The 19447-nt window shown below is 39.0% G+C and overlaps 1 protein-coding gene across 2 annotated transcripts in view; it reads left to right on the top strand.

Annotated features, from left to right (window-relative positions):
- The window catches only part of arap1 (ArfGAP with RhoGAP domain, ankyrin repeat and PH domain 1), a 64217-nt gene that overhangs the window by 33150 nt on the left and 11620 nt on the right, over positions 1-19447 (top strand). For both annotated transcript variants that reach the window (XM_042487130.2, XM_042487128.2), the window contains exons 14-26: positions 8721-8895; positions 9806-9940; positions 10187-10322; positions 10611-10713; positions 11656-11848; positions 12595-12640; positions 12893-13056; positions 16103-16315; positions 17181-17286; positions 17414-17561; positions 18042-18125; positions 18296-18373; positions 18545-18662. In XM_042487130.2, the coding sequence (XP_042343064.2) occupies positions 8721-8895; positions 9806-9940; positions 10187-10322; positions 10611-10713; positions 11656-11848; positions 12595-12640; positions 12893-13056; positions 16103-16315; positions 17181-17286; positions 17414-17561; positions 18042-18125; positions 18296-18373; positions 18545-18662 (1699 nt within the window). The remainder of the gene's footprint in view (positions 1-8720; positions 8896-9805; positions 9941-10186; positions 10323-10610; positions 10714-11655; positions 11849-12594; positions 12641-12892; positions 13057-16102; positions 16316-17180; positions 17287-17413; positions 17562-18041; positions 18126-18295; positions 18374-18544; positions 18663-19447) is intronic.

Below are 19447 nucleotides of genomic sequence, written 5' to 3'. Positions count from 1 at the left end.
CTTGTTTTTCCTTTTTTCTGAATGTGACATCATTACTCGCTGCTTTGGTTGGAATGTGCTGTAACTCCGCCTCTCCCTCCCCTCCTCATTGTTTGGCTGCCACTGCTGAAGAAAGTTGATCTCTTCACTCCTGGCTCTTTTTCTTACTTTTAAGTTGCTAGTATTCCCTTAACTTTCTGTCAGACTATAGCAAAGAGTGCGTGTCTGTGTCGACTGACATTTAAACAGAGGAGCCATTGAAAGGACCTGGAAACTTACAGGTGAGGTTGTGTGTGCTGGTGAGCTGTAGGAAAAGGTAGTGAACATATGTTGACTGTGCTGTAGATTATCTTTGAGAAGAATGTGAGTTGTAACAAAGGTAGGTCAGTATAGGTGTAGGAATGGACTTTGGATCTCTAACAGTATGTGATCTCAGTGCAGTCGAACAAACCCATATTTTAATGCATTTGTGGGGCATAATTTCATCTCAAGACGAAGGGCTATTGTATGTTAGCGAGCACATTAGAGTTATTGTGTGTATGTAATTCACTTGGAGTGGGCTGAGATACGTTAATGCATATTAATGAGTGTGTAGGCATGTCTCTATGCCTTTTTTTCTTTTTTTTTTGCATTTTTGGTCTGAGTTGCTCTCTCTGTGCATGTGTCCATGTGTTCTCTGAGAGCAGATGATAGGCTCACCTCTGTCAATGGTCATCATTGTCTCTTTCACTCTGTCCCTTCCTGCTTTGCATCTCTTCTTTCTCTCTGCTGCACTATTGATGCCTTCTAGTTTTTTGTTCATTAATTAGGTTTCGTATCCTCTTGCAAAAACAGTGCAATCGTGTTTGATTTCTTTTGAAAACATGGCAAAAAAGGCAATGAACAACTTGGCAAGAAATTTTCTTTCCAAATTGGAAAAAATAGTGGATTAAGAAGATTATTATCTTTTAAAAGCTGGGGGAAATGGCCAGAATAAGAATAATTATATATTTAAATTCATGTTGCATTCATTTTGCTCATTGCCTTTTTCAATGTTTTTGAAAGAAATAAAGCCTATATGAAATGGTGTGCAAAAACACCCCAAATGTCCCAGGGAAACTCAACTTAGTTTTTTTTTTTGAGAGGACATATCAACAGCTAGCCACAAGTTCCTTCTTGGTGGCTCATTCAAACCTTTTCCAAAGCCTTTTGATTGACTTGATAGAATGATTGAAAATGCAATGTTGTTTGGTAGTTTCATGTATGTGTTTGTGAGAGAGCGAAGATGCCAAAGAGCAGTGGGTGGAGCATGAAAGATGTCTGACGGAGAAATGTTCAGTATGGCGCTGAGTTATTTAACACAGAGAGAAAGTGTTGGCAGTTCAAGAGTGTGTCTGCATGTGTGCCAAGTTAAAGTTAGGAAGAGTTATCACAAGTAAGACTCATTTTATCATGCATCTTGCATTTGTTAAAACAAAGCTAACATGTTCCGTTCTGTTTGCAGAAAGGATTGAGAATGTCAGACTTTCAATTTGGAAATTTTAACTGGGACACCCCTTAAGGTTGATTTCTGACTTGGAAAGTTGGAGGAACCCCAACCCTGACCTCAAAATCCAATATGGCTCCTCCACATATCAGTTAGCACTTCTGTTATATTTGTGACTCATTGATACAAGCATATACTGTCCAACTTCCTTCTGGGGTTGCACTGGTATGAGATTTTTACATTACAATAACCATCTCACAAAATATCAATATCAAAATATCATCATTCCATAAGGGAATGAAAATGAAAAAAAATGGGTTTTTTTTCTGTTGAATAAAGACTTTATCATAATTAAAATTTGAAAACTGTATTATGTAGAAAAATAAAATGAAAAAAAAAAGTTTTTTTTCTTCAATTCTGTAGATAAGCAGTGTGATACCCTACGATTGTTTAAATATATATATATATATATATACCTTAAAACTGGTGTACCACTGCGACCCTGCTTTAATCAGTGGACATGCTGCTTCAGTGTTTATATTTGCGATATACAGCAAAATGCATTCTTATCAACTGGTATTATGAACAATGACTACCCTGGTTTGAACTGGTGTTGCTGACAACATCTTGGTTTTCCAGCTTGTTTTACTGGAACGCAGTCAACTCACGTGTGACGTCATTTGAATTCCAACTTCCGGGATAACGAACGAATGCAGCATCAGTTTCTAAAAGCTGTAAAAGTCATGCATTTTTGTTATGAGTGAGTCTGAGTTAATATCTGCCCACCTGGACAACCACAACCAGAGACCGATTCCAGTCGTCTTGAGTTTGTGTTTGTTGTGTCTGTGTTGACGGCTTGCTGGTGACCATCAGCATGTTATTGGTTCTTATTATAGCAAACAGACCAAGAGGCAGTAGTAAAAACTCTTTATGGGCTTGTTTTTGTGCTTTTATGGTTTTGGAAAGTGGCTTCCACAGAAGAAAAGCTCCATGTCTCGCACCCTGACTTTCTGTCCGTTCCCTGCTGTTGCTCATTCTTTTGTCTTATCTGTCTTCCCTTTTCCAACTGAGTTCTCTCTCGTGTCCTCATTCACACTGTAGGATTTTAGGCCATAAATCCTTTTCAATTGCACAGGAAAATGGGATCTGCTTTCTTGTTTAGTTCACAGAGCTTTTTTCTCTTTCTCTTTGTGCATGTCTGTTTTTCCCTTTTTTTTGTCTCTATACCATTTTTATTCTCCTCTTTCCCTTCTTCATCTGTCTGGCTTTATACCTCCACCTCTTTCTCTGTCTCCTTTTACCGTCCCCGGTGAGGTCATGACGGAACATATGCGGATAACCGCTCTTTCTCATCTGGATTCAATATACGGACCTGCATACACACATACATAAATGTGTGTTTTTGTTTGGACTTTCATTTTATGTGAAAATGGACAAAGCAGAGTTGGCTGCATGTGTGTGTTTGTACATAGGAGGTCTGAGCATATAATGTTGAGTTTGTAGCCGAGTGATTAATGTGCCTCACTAAAACGCTTTCATCTTCTTTTCACAATATTTTTCTTTCTTCTGTGCCTCTCATCTCTTTCTTTTCCTCTGTTTCCAATTCTGTCCCATATTACTGCAGAGGCCAGATGGAGGCCTGTGATTTCAGACACACCCAGATAAAATCTCTTTCTCTCTCTCTCTTGCGTTCTCTCTGGGGAAATTGGGTAGGATTCTTGAATTCCCTTCTCTTCTCTCTCTTTCTTTGTATGTGTGTGTGTGTGTGTGTGTGTGTTATTACATTACTCCCTGTTTCATAGGCAGCAGATGTTGGAGGGCGTGAGGTCTTCAAACACTCATTTCCTCATTGTACTGTTCTGATTGGTGCACTTTTTGTGGTCAGAGGGTTGTCTATTGATACATTACAGGACACTGACCCACATACTACATGACTTTCACATGGATGTCCACATGGGACAGTGCTGAGAGCTGGTGCTGTTCATTTTTACTGGAACACACACACACACACACAGTTAGTTATCAGACTTAGGAATGTGTCATCACAAGCGTCCCACTGTACTTGTATGCAGCCAAGTTCTGTTTCTGAACTTTTTCAGCCTTTTCTGTGCTTTTGATCAAATTACAGTATATCATGATATGGCTTGGCTTGTAGCACAGTGGTAAATGTTAGCCATCAGGGATTGATCTGAAGTATTGACTTTTTGTGGCCATGTGGTATCTGTCAGTACAGCTAAAAAAAGATGGTCAGACCAATGTGATGCTTAAAGGGAAAGTCCACCCCAAATAAAAAAAAATAAAAATCCTCTTAATTATAGTGCTATCTATTAATCTAGATTGTTTGATGTGAGTTTCCGAGTTATGAAGATATCGGCTGTAGAGGTGTCTGTCTTCTCTCAAATACAGTGGATCTAGATGGCACTCAGCTTGTGCTGCTCAAAGCTCCAAAAAATGCATTTGAAAACTCAACAGCAATGTCTCTTTGCAGATATCATGACCTGGTTACTCACGATAATCCACAGACCTTGTTGCGGGTTGTTTCATGTAGAAACGGTTTTCTTTCTGCCTAACTACACCTGGGAATGGTATCATTGCGCAGAAGGAAGTGCGCATCTACTTATGGGGGAGAGGCTCGTGTTTGTGACAGCGTGAGATGTAAACATTGATGGCGTCTTCCCCAGCCAAGGGAATGCAGGCCTAGCTTAGCAAACTTTTGATTTTTTTTTTGTTTTTCAGTAGGGTATATTGTGGAAGACTAGCATGACAATATAATTAGCCGGTGTTGTTCAGTAAAAAGATAATGGTTCCTACATGAAACTGCAACAACAAGGTCTATAGATTATCTTGAGTAACCAGGTCATGATTTCTGGAAAGAGACATTGTTGTTGAGTTTTTTAAATGTAATTTTGGGGTGCTTTGAGCACCACAAGCTGTGTGCCATTTGGTCCCATCATATTGGAGAGAAGGCAGACATCTCTATGGCTGATATCGCCAACATTTGATGACTCACATCAAATGACTCTAAATTGATAAATAGCGCTACAGGTAAGAGGAAAAATATGTACAGAATTTTGGAATGGACGGCACGGTGGTGTAGTTAGCACTGTCATCTCACAGTAAGAGGGTTTCAGGTTCGAACCCTGGTCGGGGTGGGGTGCAGACTTTGGGTGGGGGGGGGTTTGGATGTTCTCTCCTTGTCAGAGTGGGTTTTCTCCCACAGTCCAAAGACATGCAGGTTAGTTGGTGACACTAAATTGCCCGTAGGTGTGAATGTGAGCATGAATGGTTGTCTGTCTCTTTGTGTCAGCCCTGTGACAGTCTGGCGACCTGTCCAGGGTGACCCCGGCCTCTCTCCAAATGACAGCTGGGATAGGCTCCAGCCCCTCTGCGACCCTTAAGAGGATAAGTGTTTACAGCCAATGAATGAATGAATGGAGTGAAGTGTCCCTTTAAAGTGGATAAAATACAAGTCAACAAGTGAGCAGCCGTTTTCTCTCTTAGCCTCAGTGACGCAGAGCAGACAAAGCCCACTGTTTTCTTTGTAGCGTTCAGTTTTTCCAAATTTGATGCTGTAAATGCCCAGTAAACAACATTAAAGAAGCAAAAGGCTATAAGAAACTGGCAGCCTTTTGCTGCAGAAATGCAGAGAGAAATGCAGTTAATTTCATCTTCAGCAAAGGTAAGAAAAAAACAAGATGCCAAATCTAAGAGAAACTTAAGGATCCAAAATGTCAATCAAGCCCACTCCAGGAGTCAGCACCCTGTTTAGCACATGGTTACCATTGATCCAGTTGCCCAAATGGCAGCTGCAAACATAGTGGCACTTTTGTACTTTTCCTGTTCTTTCATGTTGTTGGTATTCAGACTCTGAATTAAATCTTTTGAACTCTGTCACCTCAGTTGTTGCACTGTTCCCTCTGCTCTAGTTGGACTTGTTTCCTCCCTTCAACTCTGATCACAGATGTGACTCATTTATTGTTTCTATCTCTACTCCAAAGTTTCCCCTTTTTGCTTCCTTTCTGCGAGAGCATAATGTGATCAGCTGTATTGAAACACAAAACAAAAATTCACAGTCAGTTGACACAAAGCAGATTTTTTTTAGTTAGTTTATGAAATCTGTGCAGTACTACCAGATGTAAGTCCATGTATAATTCAAATGATAAAATTTATGATTTAGACAAAACTTTTCAAAAAAGACCATTGGACAATAGTTTATACATTTGAATGAAATCTAAACTCAAAACTGACAACTCTAGTAAGCAGAAAATCCCAATATGCCTCATTGTCATACAAAAAGTCACGAATCTCTCTGTCTAATCTGTCAGTTTAGTTTTTCCTTGCTATAAAAATTTATTTTGTGAACTGTCTTGTGAACTGATATGAGAAGTATTACAGCAAGTCGGGGTCATTTCAATATCTATCTTGAAATCACTGTTTGGTAACTTATTCATATGTCTGTTTCTTTCATAGGTGATGTTAACATTACTCCACACCATTCTTTACATCCCTTTTCAGTTTGTTTCTGCATCATATCTCCTTTTTTAATAATCTATTGACATTTTAAGCCATGAAGTGTACAATCAGGTGCACCTGAAGATAGCACCTGTATTATTTGCGCCATATGTAAATGAAAGGAAGCTGCTGAAAACTATGGCAGACTGTTATGGCCACTGAATACCTACAGTGTACAGAATATGTACCTGGATGTGTTAACTCCAAATATGTCATTGATGTGTTGTGAGACAGAGAAATGCAGTTTGTCTCTATGTCGTTTGTTGTGTATGCATTTGGGTTTATTGTGAAATTTTAATCTCTGTTAATTGGTTTGTTTGTCTGTATGTGTGTGTAGAGGCTCAACGCTGCTTGTATAGAGGAGCAGTTCTGTCTGTATGTGTGACAGAGTGCTGTGGAATTTCTCAATCAGATCCAAAAGAGCTTATTGGTTTTAACTGAAGACACACTGGTGTGTGTGTGTGTGTGTGTGTGTGTGTGTGTGTGTGGGCGTGCGTGTGTGTGTGTGTGTGTGTGTGTGTGTGTGCGTGCGTGTGCGTGTGCGTGTGCGTGTGCGTGTGTGTGTACTTGCCTGAGTCTGAGTGGAGTTCCTCAGCTGTAACAACACTGCAGCCTCCTCTTCTCAGTCGTAACATCTGTCCTATTCCGCCTCCCCTTTCTTTGTCTTTCTTTGCACTTGGGTTTACAATATTTGGACAAAATGTCAGTCTAAAGACAGTGCTGTAGTTTTATCCTTATCAGGTATAGAAATCTGTATTTGTTTATCATCATCTGGTTAAAAAAAATGTCCAAATGACTGTGATAATCCGTTTCTAGGAACAAAAATACTGGTTTGAGTGTGGGAAGATTCTCCTCTTTTGATGTTTTGGTGTTATTATCTGTCTGTTTTCTACTGTTTTCTTACCTTTTGTGTTTGGTCACATGGCTTCGTGTTGCACATACAAAGGTTGTAATTTGTTGAAATACTGGAAATACCTCAGTAGTTCCCTCAGTAAAACAGAGAACTTAAAAAAAGCAAATGTAACACTTACACAATACCACTGCATTATAGGACAATAAATGAAATATGTGAAAAAAAAATTGTGCAGCTCCACACAAAGATCAGCAAAAGTTTATCAGACCAGTTCACTTTTCATCTACTCTTAGATCAGTGTTCACTGCACCAGTGCTCCTCTGAAATGAAGCAAAAGGTTCATGGGAACCTGCAGACTAATCACTAAAAAATGACTCCAGGTTGCTTTTTTATTAAATGTGCATACAGTGGATTTAGAGTGGACTCATCGATCGGCACAAGCCTTTAAACACTTGAGAACACTGTTAGTAGTTTCATCATAACAATAACCTCCACCGGGCCTATAAATCCCAAAATAATTACTTTAGTTTTTTTATTGACAGTAAACTATATTTATTTTTCAACAGTAACAGAGAAGACACTTCATTATCTTCCACTTGGTAAATGCATAGCAGCGCTGACAGGTACTGGCCTGGTTAATGCAATCACGAAGCTCGTTACACTGTCGGTGGCTGTGGATAAGCAGAGGGCCTGCTACAGCTTTAACCTGTTAACACACATACACACACACACATACACACAGAAAGACAGAGTTTGGCTGACAGAGGATCACATGACACGACAAAACCAGGTCAGCAGCTGTAGGACCTTATTACAAAAGTCATCAGTTTATTATCAGTTTAGTGTCACAGTTATTTTTTATCTCTGTCTTCCTTTGTCTCACCACCTCTGCATCTCTCTTGCCCACCCGTTACTTCTGCCCTCCCAACCACACCAACGTAAAATAGTATTGCAGCAGTTTGTCTTTATTTTTCTTACTTGATTGTATGGTTACTGTTAAAAACAGTTATTCTGTTTATTAAAACAAACAAACAAACAAATCATGCAAATTTGGCTTGTAAGTACTGTGATCATTTGGTTGGATTTTCTCACAGCTTTGCAAGTTTCCAGTTACTTCACATTGGAAGAATCTAATTTAGTTAACTGAAGCCACTTAGAAAAAAAAGTTCAAACTACTTTAAAAAATGACAAAATTGACATTGTGCATGTGATTCAATATACAAAAAAGTCACATGCCAGCATAAGATGCCACTCAACTAAATTTAGTACAAAAAAGACCTACTTGTCCACAAATCATGCATAAACCAAAAACATGAAATGCTCCATTATTTATAGGGAAGTGCAGGAATATCGGCTTTGGTTTTTTTATACAATGTCTATTAGTCAGACATCTGCATTCAGAAACTAAGTCCATATGGGGACATTAAGCCAAGTGGGATTACTCAGCCAGGTAACTTCTAAAATAGCATGTAACAACTTGAACATCTGTTAAAAAATAGCAATAAAAACACCTGAATTGTTGTCATGGGTTCAATGACAGTAGAGAAGCAATGGTATAAAATTAAAAGTAATTTCTTTCCCTTTATGGCCTCAAATTGTTTGTACTTAACAACACAGAAAGGTCAAAAGGGTAATTTAACTACTTCAGTGACTATGCAAATACAGAAGTGGCTGAACTACCAGAAAGCTGCAGTATTTGAACTCCTACTTTAATTACATGTAATTCACTCCCTCCACTGCCCATAGGGTATCTTTATGTAATATAGTATTTGACTTAAGTCTGATAGCAGTATTCAGTTCACTGACAAGCTCAAGGCCATAGCTCAAGCATCACATCATAGTCTCCATCTGTTATTTTTGTACATGATTTAATTATATTTAAATTTTCTCTTCCTCTCTCCTTCTCCCCAGGCTCTTTGTATAAATGTGCAATGCAGTGATGTGCTGGAGACGTTAAGCCTTATTTTCTGCGGTGCAGATGTAAATTGTTCAACTGGTATGGCAAGTTGGCCCTCTGTTCTCTCCCTGGCCAACTCACACGCGCAACCCTTACAGGCTGAGTTGATTAGCCACAATCTCAACACAGGTACAGTGAGACAATGCATGCACAGGGTCACATGAATTCACAGGGTTCCTGCGAATCCTTACAAAATCTGTAAAGGCATTAAATTCATTTCTCTATAAATAAGGCCTGCATTGGTATTAAAATGTCTTAAATCAATCTTTTAAAAGACTTAAAATGCTAATTCATTGGAAAAAGTATATTATGATTATTTTTACTGACATTGCAGTTTAAAATCTCAAAATAATTGCTAAAAATTTTTTTTTGAATAATTTACCAAATTTAATGTTACACTCATCAACATTTACCACATCCAATCAAATGATAAATAAAGGCAAGCTAAATGAATACTTTTTTTTTTTTTTACAACATAACATGTTAATTGTTTTTCACGTGTTCAACTCGGAAACGTTTTTTAAAAAGTAAGAATTTGAAGTAGGTCATCTGTCTTTTAACTTGACCAACAAAAAGTCATGCAGTATGTTGTAGTTAACATTTGGACAAAAATGCCCCAACTCCATATTGATCTTGGTTCATGTTTTTCTTTTTTTGAATGTAGTTATTGTAAAGTTGGTAAAGTATGTAAAATGTTTTCATTCAAATTTACATTAAAAAAGTCTTAAAACGTCTCAAATTTAGCTTTTGTTAAACTGTAGGAACTCTAATTTGTCAAATTGTTGATCAATGATGTGAGGCAGATATACTGTCGAGATAGTCATGTGGGTCCTCTGGGTTAGATCCATGCCCACTTCACATAAAAAAAAAAAAAGTCTGGATTATATTATACATTATAATGAATCTGTCAAACTCCATCTTGCATATTAAAATTATTTTGCTATATATGTGCCATAAGCCTGATACTGTGTATATTATTCGGCCATTTTCAACAGTAGAAGAAGATGGTTTTACTTTTTGTTTGATCGTTCTCCTGCAGAGCTACCACGGTCAGAGGTGGGCGGAGGCATGGAGGCGGTACATTATGCACCACCACCTTGTGTGTCCCACAATGGCTTCCTGTTCAAGACTGCATCCATGGCTCGAGCCATCACAGAGCGCAAGGCCAAAGAAGGTATTCACAGACCAAATGCAACATTAACACTCATTCACTTACTCTCCACCCCACAGCAATAAAGAACAGTAATAATGAATACATTGTGAATTTGTAAAACCATTTTCTAAACAAAGTCATGTTGTTGTTAAAAACTGGCTTCGCTATTTGTGTCACATTACAGTAAAGATACAAAACCACAGTGTCTCAAGATACCATTTACATTATTATGATTCTTGTTGAGTCTTTATTTGTCCCTTCCTGCAGAGTTCAGTCGTCGCTGGTGCACACTGAACGATGGCACTTTCAGCTACTACGAGAGTGACAGGAACTCCAACCCTAACGGTGCTCTGAAGGCTCCAGAGATCGTCTGTTTAGCTGTCGACACACCTGAGAAACATGGGTATACAAACAAACACACACGCACACGCACACAAACTGATTCATTTCCCCTTCATTTTACCGGAGGTATGAAATTCTTGTTACTGATAAAAACTGAGATAATGTGCATATCTAAAACAGAATCTGTGCACTACTATTCAGGATTGGCAATACAAATGAAATATACCAAATGCATGTCTGACATATGAACATAGCATTTCAAAGTAAAATTTCTTTCTTTCCCTCATTTTTTTATTTTTTTTGCCAACCTGTGTCTTAATTCCTCCTAACCTCTCTGTCTAACCCTCAGGTATGACCACACCTTTGAACTCTACTCAGAGTCGGAGCGTCTATATCTGTTTGGCACTGATGATCCAGAAAGTCACAAGGAATGGGTCAAGTCTATTGCCAAGGTAACTACCAGATACATATCGGGTCTAGAAACACAAACACTAATACTTTTACTTTCTCCTCAGAACCCTTATAGACTGAACACAGTTACTGTTCAATTTTGTAGTGAAATCTAACTGCTCTGATAAGTGTAAGGTGTGCAGGTTCAGCTAAACTGAAACTGCTTAGTGTTTTGACAAGGCTCGCAAATGCTGACCTGTTTCCTGTGTCACATATTTTCCTTCAGAACAGCACTCTACAGATGGTATAATTGTCAGCTGCATGATGTTGTGAAATAAAAATTTACTGTGATCTTCTGAAACTGCTGAAAGTTGGTGGATGTGTGTTCTCAAAAGTCTACAATTGATGTATAAACAAGTGGATGTGTCAAAGTTATGCTCACTGTCAAGCAGAGCCTGGAATTTAAAACAATGTGGAAGATTAGCTGGATGAAGACAAACTGCGTCTATTGGCAGTTTCTATTTGAAATGAGCATCACAGGAAACATGAATGCCATTAAGGTATAAGGACAGCACATTCATGGCTCCTAGATGTCTAATTACAAAGCAATCCCACTGCTGCTGAAGCATCTCACAGGGGCTTTAACCTTTCAGTTTTTTTCTGACAATTTAATTAGTATTGGTCCTCCCAGAGGGGCTCAGTAATACACAAACTGAAGCAGTTAAATCATCATCAAAAGAGAAAAAAGGTGGCCAGTAGCTCACCTGGGAGAGTGGGTGTCCCATGTACAAAAGGCTATGTCCTTGCCACAGTGGCAGCAGGTTCGATTTCACCATAGGCCCTTGCTGCATGTCATCTGCTGTTTTTCCCCCTTTCATGCTAATATAACCTTCAAATAAAGGGAAATACCCAAAAAATACTATTTTCAAAAAAAAAAAGAAAAGGAATCCAGTGATTCGTGTGCAACAAATTACAAAGCTATAATGTCCCTGTCTTATTTGCAGAGCTTTATCCCAGCCACTGCAGAGCCGCTGCTGAGGTTGGGTTTTGAGCGGATTGGGCGGCTGAAGTGTAAAGACGGCTTGAACCTGCAGACATCTAAGGTTGGTTGGTTTGCTCTGGTGGGCTCCACACTTCATGCCTACCTGGAGGACAGCCAGGGAGAGGAGATCCACCTCCGCAAACTGAATGAACTCTGTAAGTTTTGCATGTGTGTTCATTTTTATTAAACTTGGTAATTCTGCAGAGTTACAGAAACAAATTAGGCTACATTGATATTGTTAGTATAATATTTTTTTGCAGGATTAGATTCCAGTGGTGGCTGTAGGATTATTTCAGAATGATTTGATCCAGACATTTCCAATGACTCCAGAGCATTGTTAAGTCTAAAAGTCAAAATGTATTTGGTGTTTGGACTTTAAAAAAACAACAGTTTCACTGTGGTCAAAAAACTGTTTGCTCCTTCTGTTGTGGGACTAAAGGGAAGGCAGAGCCTGATTAATGAGGTGGTCTAGCAGCAATCTAACAGCATCACAAATGATAAAATTTTGTGAAAGAAAGCTCATTTAATTTAAAAAATTCTAAATCATTTTATTTCAAGAATAACTTAATTTAGATTTATGATTTTGTTCAAGGATTTTCTTTATTGTTTTAAGGTGATTACTTCATAAACTACGATGTCAGACATTCATAGCATTCAAAAACCTCAACAGATGTTTTGAATGTAAAAAACATTGGATGCAGCCTAATGGATAAACGCACAAACTGGAATTTTACTGCATACGTACTATAATCTGTACACACACAGTCGGTGAAAAGTGCCAAGAGTTATGATTGAAAGAATAGTCATTTAGAAAGAAACAAAAAAAAAAAACATCAATATGAAATGCAGTAATCTGAGTCCATCTGAAGTAATATGATTACTATGTATTTGTTTTTTACAGCGATTCAGCAAGACAATGAGGTGCTGGTTCTGGTGGAGAGAGGCAGGTAAGAAGAAAGGTGCTTAAGTGAAAAATGAATCTTTACTTCTGTGTTTGACATCATAACCTGTCCCAAAGTTTTGAACCACAGTGAACAGTACACGCCCAACAGTGTAGTAACGTGTATGTTTTCAAACTGTGATCTCTATTGTGAATAATATTTGGTAATTTTTTTTTACATTTTTCTCCCTTTACTTCCATTCTTCCATATTGTTCTAATATCCCCCTTCCCTTCTCCCCTCTCTCTCTCTTTATTCAGAACTCTGTACATAGAGGGAGAGAGGAAGTTGGATTTTGCGGGTTGGTGTGCTGCCATCCAGGCAGCAGCGGGGAGTGGAGGAGACACACTGAGCCAGCAGCAGCTGACAGAGACAGACATACCTGTCATAGTACACAGCTGCATCGGCTACATCACGCAATGTGGTGAGAGACATGTACAATGATGGAGACATAAAGGCATTGAAAGAGTCACGCAATTCCTCTGTCACACAGTGCTGACATACAAAGACACATGCATGCACAAGGTCACGCTTCTTATCTCTGCCACACATATATGCTTGCATGTGCATCACAGGAGTCTATATACCAGTAAACAGTCTCCAGTCTTTATTGCTGTTACAGTGTGTGTGCACACTTGGCACTTTCTTTGTGTGTGTGTGTGTCCTCATGTGACTATAATAGGAGGAGTCACGGCTCTGCAAGAGACCAACGGACCACAAGACAACAGAACAACTCAGCTCTCCTTGCTGCCTTTCTTTTTCTGTCTTTTGGATTTTTTTTCTTTACTTTCTCACTCCTCGTTCTTTGCCTTTCTCCCACCTCCATCAGCAGACCTGCCTTCTTTCACTCTGACTTGTTATCTCTCTTCTTTCTGTCAACCCCTGTTCCCTCCCTTTGATCTTCCCTTTTTATCCTCTCACTCGTACAGCTCCCTTCAATCACTGTACGCACTTGTGTGTGTTCTGTATGTGTTATGTGTATAGGACTGTGTGTATGTGTGTGTGTGTGTGAGGCTTGTTTTTGCTGATATCGCCCACTTTCCTGTCTGCGATGTTAATTCCTCTGGTCAGCTTTCTGGGAAACCAGGGCAGAACTCATTCTTGCCTTCATGTTTTGTTGGTGGTCACTGAAACAACATTACACGTAGCCATCCGTCATGTTATGATCAAGTTTTTCAAACCTTTTGACCAAGTATAGCAAGTATTTCTGACCAAGTATTTCTGGGTGCTGGGAGTCATACGAGTAACTGTAGGTCCTTGACCTGGAATTTTTGGTCCTGACGAGTGATTAAAGTTTGTCATGAAGGAACTACATTGTGATCAGGGGTCAGTTAAGAAATTTGGCTTGGTTGGAACAGGATTTTAATCATGACTCAGTGCTACTGGAAAACAGCTAACAGAGTAACAGGAGCAGAAGCCCTCCAGTGGACATAACATACATTGAGTTTTTTGAAAAGTGTGTCACATCCATGCCATTTTATTTTTGGCTGGGCCACAGCAGAAGTGTTGAAGAATCAGTAATGCAGTGAACGACTTTGACTCGAACACAGCTGAGCATTTGATAACCGACAGCAGCACAGTGAGACAGACAGACAAACAGAGTGGAGCTTATTCTCACAGCATCAAAGTGTCTGAATGAACAAACAGCCAAACATTCAGCAGTGGAAAGTGATTTCTTTAGATTTCTACCGACTACTTTGTTTTAGTGCCAGGTTCCTTTCTCTAACTGGGAATGATGGCGGGCTGTTTGCAGCTATAGAAGAAGTCAACCTACTTAAATCAATTTTTTCCCAAGTAAAATGATCAATAGCACACACCAAACCCTCATTTTTAAAAACTTAAAAAATAAAATATAACCAAATAAAATTAAACAACACAGATTATAAAACTTAATTGTATTCTTTAAAGTTTAGATTAATGTTCAACATACTTTTTTAAATTTCATGGGGCCCTGTGAGGATCTGAACACAAGTTGTTTTCACAGAGCCTTCACTCTCTGCTTAACAGCCTCGTCCTGTCATAGAAAAAACAGCCAAGCAAAATAAATTTCTCAGAAAACAAGCCTTTAAAGAATGTATGATTGTGGGTATATCGAATCCTATACAAAGTTTCAACCAATATCAGGAAAACTCATCTCTGATGCAATATTCACAGCAAATAATCTGCTCACAGTTCATCATTATGATAAATCTAACACAAACTTCCTGCAGTCGGCATTTGGGTGAATTGAACAGTTTATCATTTGTTATATAATGTTATTGCTGTGAATTTAATATAATATGAAATATCCCTAAAATATGTCTTCAGTTTACTCAGTGATAGTAAAGAAGTCCCTGAGGGCAAAAGGTTGGGAACTACTATACATGGTCCAGCCAAATACTAGGTTTTAGCCTAGTCTTGTTCAATTAAAGACAGAATTACATACAGTGGAGAAAATTTTAAAAACACTAGAACCACCATTAGCGATGTGCAGCAGATATTTTGTTATTTGCCATATTTTGACTGACTGATGATGGATTACACATTCTTTGACATCAGTGACTGGCAACATGCTTCATAGTTTCAGCATTTAGGTGGACAGCTCATTGCTAATACTGTTATACAGTGACCTTTATTCACAGTATATTGACACTGTATTCAGAAAAGCATTGAACAAACTGGACATGGTTGTGCAGTATTGCTGACATGACAGATCAATACAAAGTCAATCTAAGTCAGAAGATCAGAGCAGATCCACAGCAGCCTCTATGGTCTAAATGTACACTTTTACCTTCAGGGTGTTGGTATAGCACACCGAGTATGCAGACTAAAAGAGGCATCACACCATTTGTCTCATGCGACATTCAGCTGCTTAACAAGCTGGTCTGGAAGTGGAACTTCTCTGACTTTCTCTGACTTTCTGACCTTTATCCATGCTTTTTTATTATGTTTTATGATCGGGCTTTTTAATGCTTTTATATTATGTATTGTTTTTGTTGGGCTTTTATACTCTTATAAACAAATTCCCCTAGGTGCAATATAGGTTTCACGCCTTCATTCATTCATTAAGAAAATAATGCAGTAGCAATGGCCTATTTTGTGAAACTGTCTGTGAGAACACTATTATAGAACACAAATCGAAAAGCCACCTATTCTGTCTTCATAACCAATCTCATATTGCTGTTGCGTCATTATGGGTTTGTGATCCCTTAAAAACCCATTTCCAAAATATAGTAAGTCCAGCTTTGAGGTGTCATAAAATGGGTTTTACACAGTTGCATTTTTAATATTCTCATGAGATCAGTTGACATGTCTAAATTTATACTGGACTATTCGATCTTTCTGTTTAATATAAGAAAATCAAGTTGGAGGAACACTTTTTTTTTATCCAATAATGGTCGCTACATTATGCCCTTTTTGAAAATGACAACATAAACTTCTTCTGTGTGTGTAACATAACATGGTGTGTGCATGCTTGTTTTTTTTTCTAGGCTTGACTTCTGAGGGGATATATCGTAAGAGCGGCGTGAACTCCCGCGTGGCAGCGCTGTGTGAGAGATTCCGCCGGGATGCTCGCAGTCTTCGTCTGAGGGAGGGAGAGCACCAGGTGGACGACGTCTCCAACACACTCAAACGTTTCTTCAGGGAGTTGGAGGAGGGACTGTTCACGTCAGAGGATGCCAAAACCTGGCTCAGTACTGCTGGTAGGATTCACAAGACCGTTGCCCTGCAGCATAGTCAAACTGTGATTCAAGGATGAGTCAGTTCAGCTAAATGGCAAAAAACACTTTATTTTTATTTTTACATGTGGTGCTATCGAGCCATACAACAAACATACAAAAGTTTTATGAGGATTATAAGTTTGGAGATACTGTGAGACAGTGGAGGTGAATAAAAAAGAAAATGCTGTGATTTTTCAGGATAATCCACAGACCTTGCTGTGGACAGTTGTAACAGTTTAGGGACTATTTTTTGCTGAAAAGAAGTCCCAATGGACTTCTGCTGTATTGGTGCGGCAAAGGCTAATATTTCAGAGCCTTTAAAGGGACAGTTCACCTCAAAATAAAAAATATATACATAGGGATGTGTGTCCTCTCTCTTATATAATGGAACTAAATGGCACTCAGCTGGTGGTGCTCTAAGTGAAAAAAAAAAATACATTTAAAAACTCGCCAGCAATGTGTGATAAAGAACTCCGTACATACATGTGATTCACAAGCAAATATGGCTTTGTGTGAGAGTATTACAGTAAATCTTTATCAGGAGATTGTCACTTTTAACTCTGCGTTGAATCTCTCGTTCTGTAGTTTCTGTTTCTCTCTGTCTTTTCAATCTTTTCTTTCTCTGTTGCTATTTTTGTTTCTATTTTTATATCTCTATCCCTGCTTTCACGGATAATATTTTTCTCCATCTCTCTCTCTCCCTTTTTCTTTCTGACACTCTCATCATTTGCTTTTTATCGTTCCCTATTACACCTCCTGACATTCTCTGGGATCCTACCTCTCTTTGTATTCCCTCTGCATTTATCATTTTCTCTTTTTCTTACCCTCTTTCTGTCTCTTACTCCAGCCATTCAGGATGAGAGCAATAAAATTTCCCAGTACCAGCTGCTGTTGAACAGACTGCCTCGTGTCAACAAGGCTACACTACAAGCGCTTATCAACCACCTCTATTGGTGAGAAACACGTACACACACACACACACACACACACACACACACACACACACACTAATATCTTCCTGTATATCTGTGCAAATGTGTGCATATACCTATGTGGGTGTTTTCCCTGCGTGTGTTTCAGTGTGCAGCGTTTTTCTGAGCTGAACCAGATGAACCTCCACAACCTGGCCATAGTGTTCGGTCCCACACTGTTCCAGGCTGATGGGAAGGACTTCACTGCAGGCCGTGCCATAGAGGACCTCATACAGCACTACACACTCATCTTTGAGGTCAGACTCTGTTCACTGTTACACAGAGAGATGGCAGGAGGGCAATGCATTTTTTTCTTGAAGCTGATGAGTTTATATTCAGTGATGACATCTGAAAGCACAATGCAGGTCTCATAGTTCTGAAAGCTTGTGATTTCAGAGAGTGTGGCATCTTATACTCTTATACTGGATGCAGGATTAGGCTTCAAAAAGGCAGAAAATGTTCAGGAACGGATTCCAGCACTCCCATTTTATTATTTAATTAATTTTTTTACTTAAAGGTGAAATATGTTCTTGTTGCACTTGTTTGTTTCCAGGAAGTGCAATACAGAAGAAGATGGAAAAGCAGAGGGAAGTTAGTTAGTGAAAAAAAACATAATGATGGGAATGCCTCTCATAAGCTTAGAGGGAAATCCCAGCAGGCATTGTTAAAATGTGAAAAGCAACCACCCATCAATAGCAGGAAGTGTGTGTAGGAATGAATGTAATACTTGTTTGCAGGTGGACGAGCAGCAGCTCAAGAAGCAACTGGAGGAGATCACTGTTATCATCCAAGTGCGAGAGAAACTCAACACAAAGTTTCCTGTGAGTCACAAACACACTCACACAAAACACTCACCAGTGTTGTTTGCACATATGTATAAATACAAATGTCTGCTGCAGTTGGACTCTTATGCATATTGTTGTTTGTTATCCTGACGTCGTAATGTTTCTGTTTGACCTTGTCTTTGTGTGTCCTTGTATGTACATTTCAGAGCACTGAACCTGGAGGGCACTTCATCTGTACAGTGTACCTGGAGGAGAAGAAGGAAACAGCAGAGCAACATGTTAAGGTAACCCGGACTTCACAAATGACAATGAATTTCACATTTAGGAGCCCAGTTGTTCTGTTGTGTGGTGTACAATTAGTGCTACAGGGCAGAAACAACTACTACATCAGTATGAAGCCATACTTTTGCTCTTTGCTGAGGAGACTGAAGTAACTGTGCAGCGTCTTCCCTCAGATCCCTGGTTCTATGACAGCAGCAGAGCTGACCTGTGAGGTCCTTGACCGGCGCAACATCCCAGTTAAAGACAAAGAGTACTGGAACTGCTGGGAGGTCAGCGACAAGGAGGAAATGGGTGAGAAACATAGGAAAACAGATAGAGAAGGCACAATCATTTTCATTAACCTAACTTTTTTGTGCTTTTGGTTTTGATGCATTTTTTTTCATACACAACTGCAGAAAATACAGATAATGAAAAAAGAATTGCGTCAAAGGGAAGTCAGGACAGGAATGTTCAGGACAAAACAAAAACAGAAAAGCAGGGGAAAAATTTAAAATTAAAACAACACATATATACAGAGAAATAATTAGACATCATAAATTAACTGTAATGGTAATTTTCTTTTAAGGTTTTTTGGCATTTCTCCCTCTGAACCACAATATCTGAGGTCATGATTTTCAATTGAATTTTTGGCCTTACACGTCTTGTGTACACATTATGTATGTTATATTATGTCTTTGGGTTAGGAAAGCAACATCGTTCATTTTTTAAATTAACATGAAAGATTAAAAAAAAAAAATTAAAATGAACCCAAACAATGACTCAAAGCTTGTGAAGTGCTCTCCACTCAGCCCACAGCATGACCTACTCAAAGTGACACACAAACTCCAGAGGCAAGAAGATCTTTCTCAGCAATGTGACTGTGTGTCATGGTTTGTTTGGAGCCTGGTATATGGGCCATCTGGTCCCTCACCGGGAAGCCTGTAGGTGGCTTATCGAATGCCAGTTACACTCAGCTGATTTGGCAGATTTCCTATCACTGGCCGGAAAACCAACCTGCTGATTACAGAGGTAGATTGTGGAATATTACTGACAAAAGGAAGAATATAAGAATACGATGATGAGAAGAGCTGGGGGGG

The sequence above is a fragment of the Plectropomus leopardus genome, chromosome 6 (assembly GCF_026936395.1).
Source record: "Plectropomus leopardus strain MGB_pleo_1.0 chromosome 6, ASM2693639v1, whole genome shotgun sequence".
Classification (NCBI taxonomy): domain Eukaryota; kingdom Metazoa; phylum Chordata; class Actinopteri; order Perciformes; family Serranidae; genus Plectropomus; species Plectropomus leopardus.
Note: the sequence above shows the minus strand (reverse complement) of the source record. Positions and strands in the feature narration are given on the sequence as shown.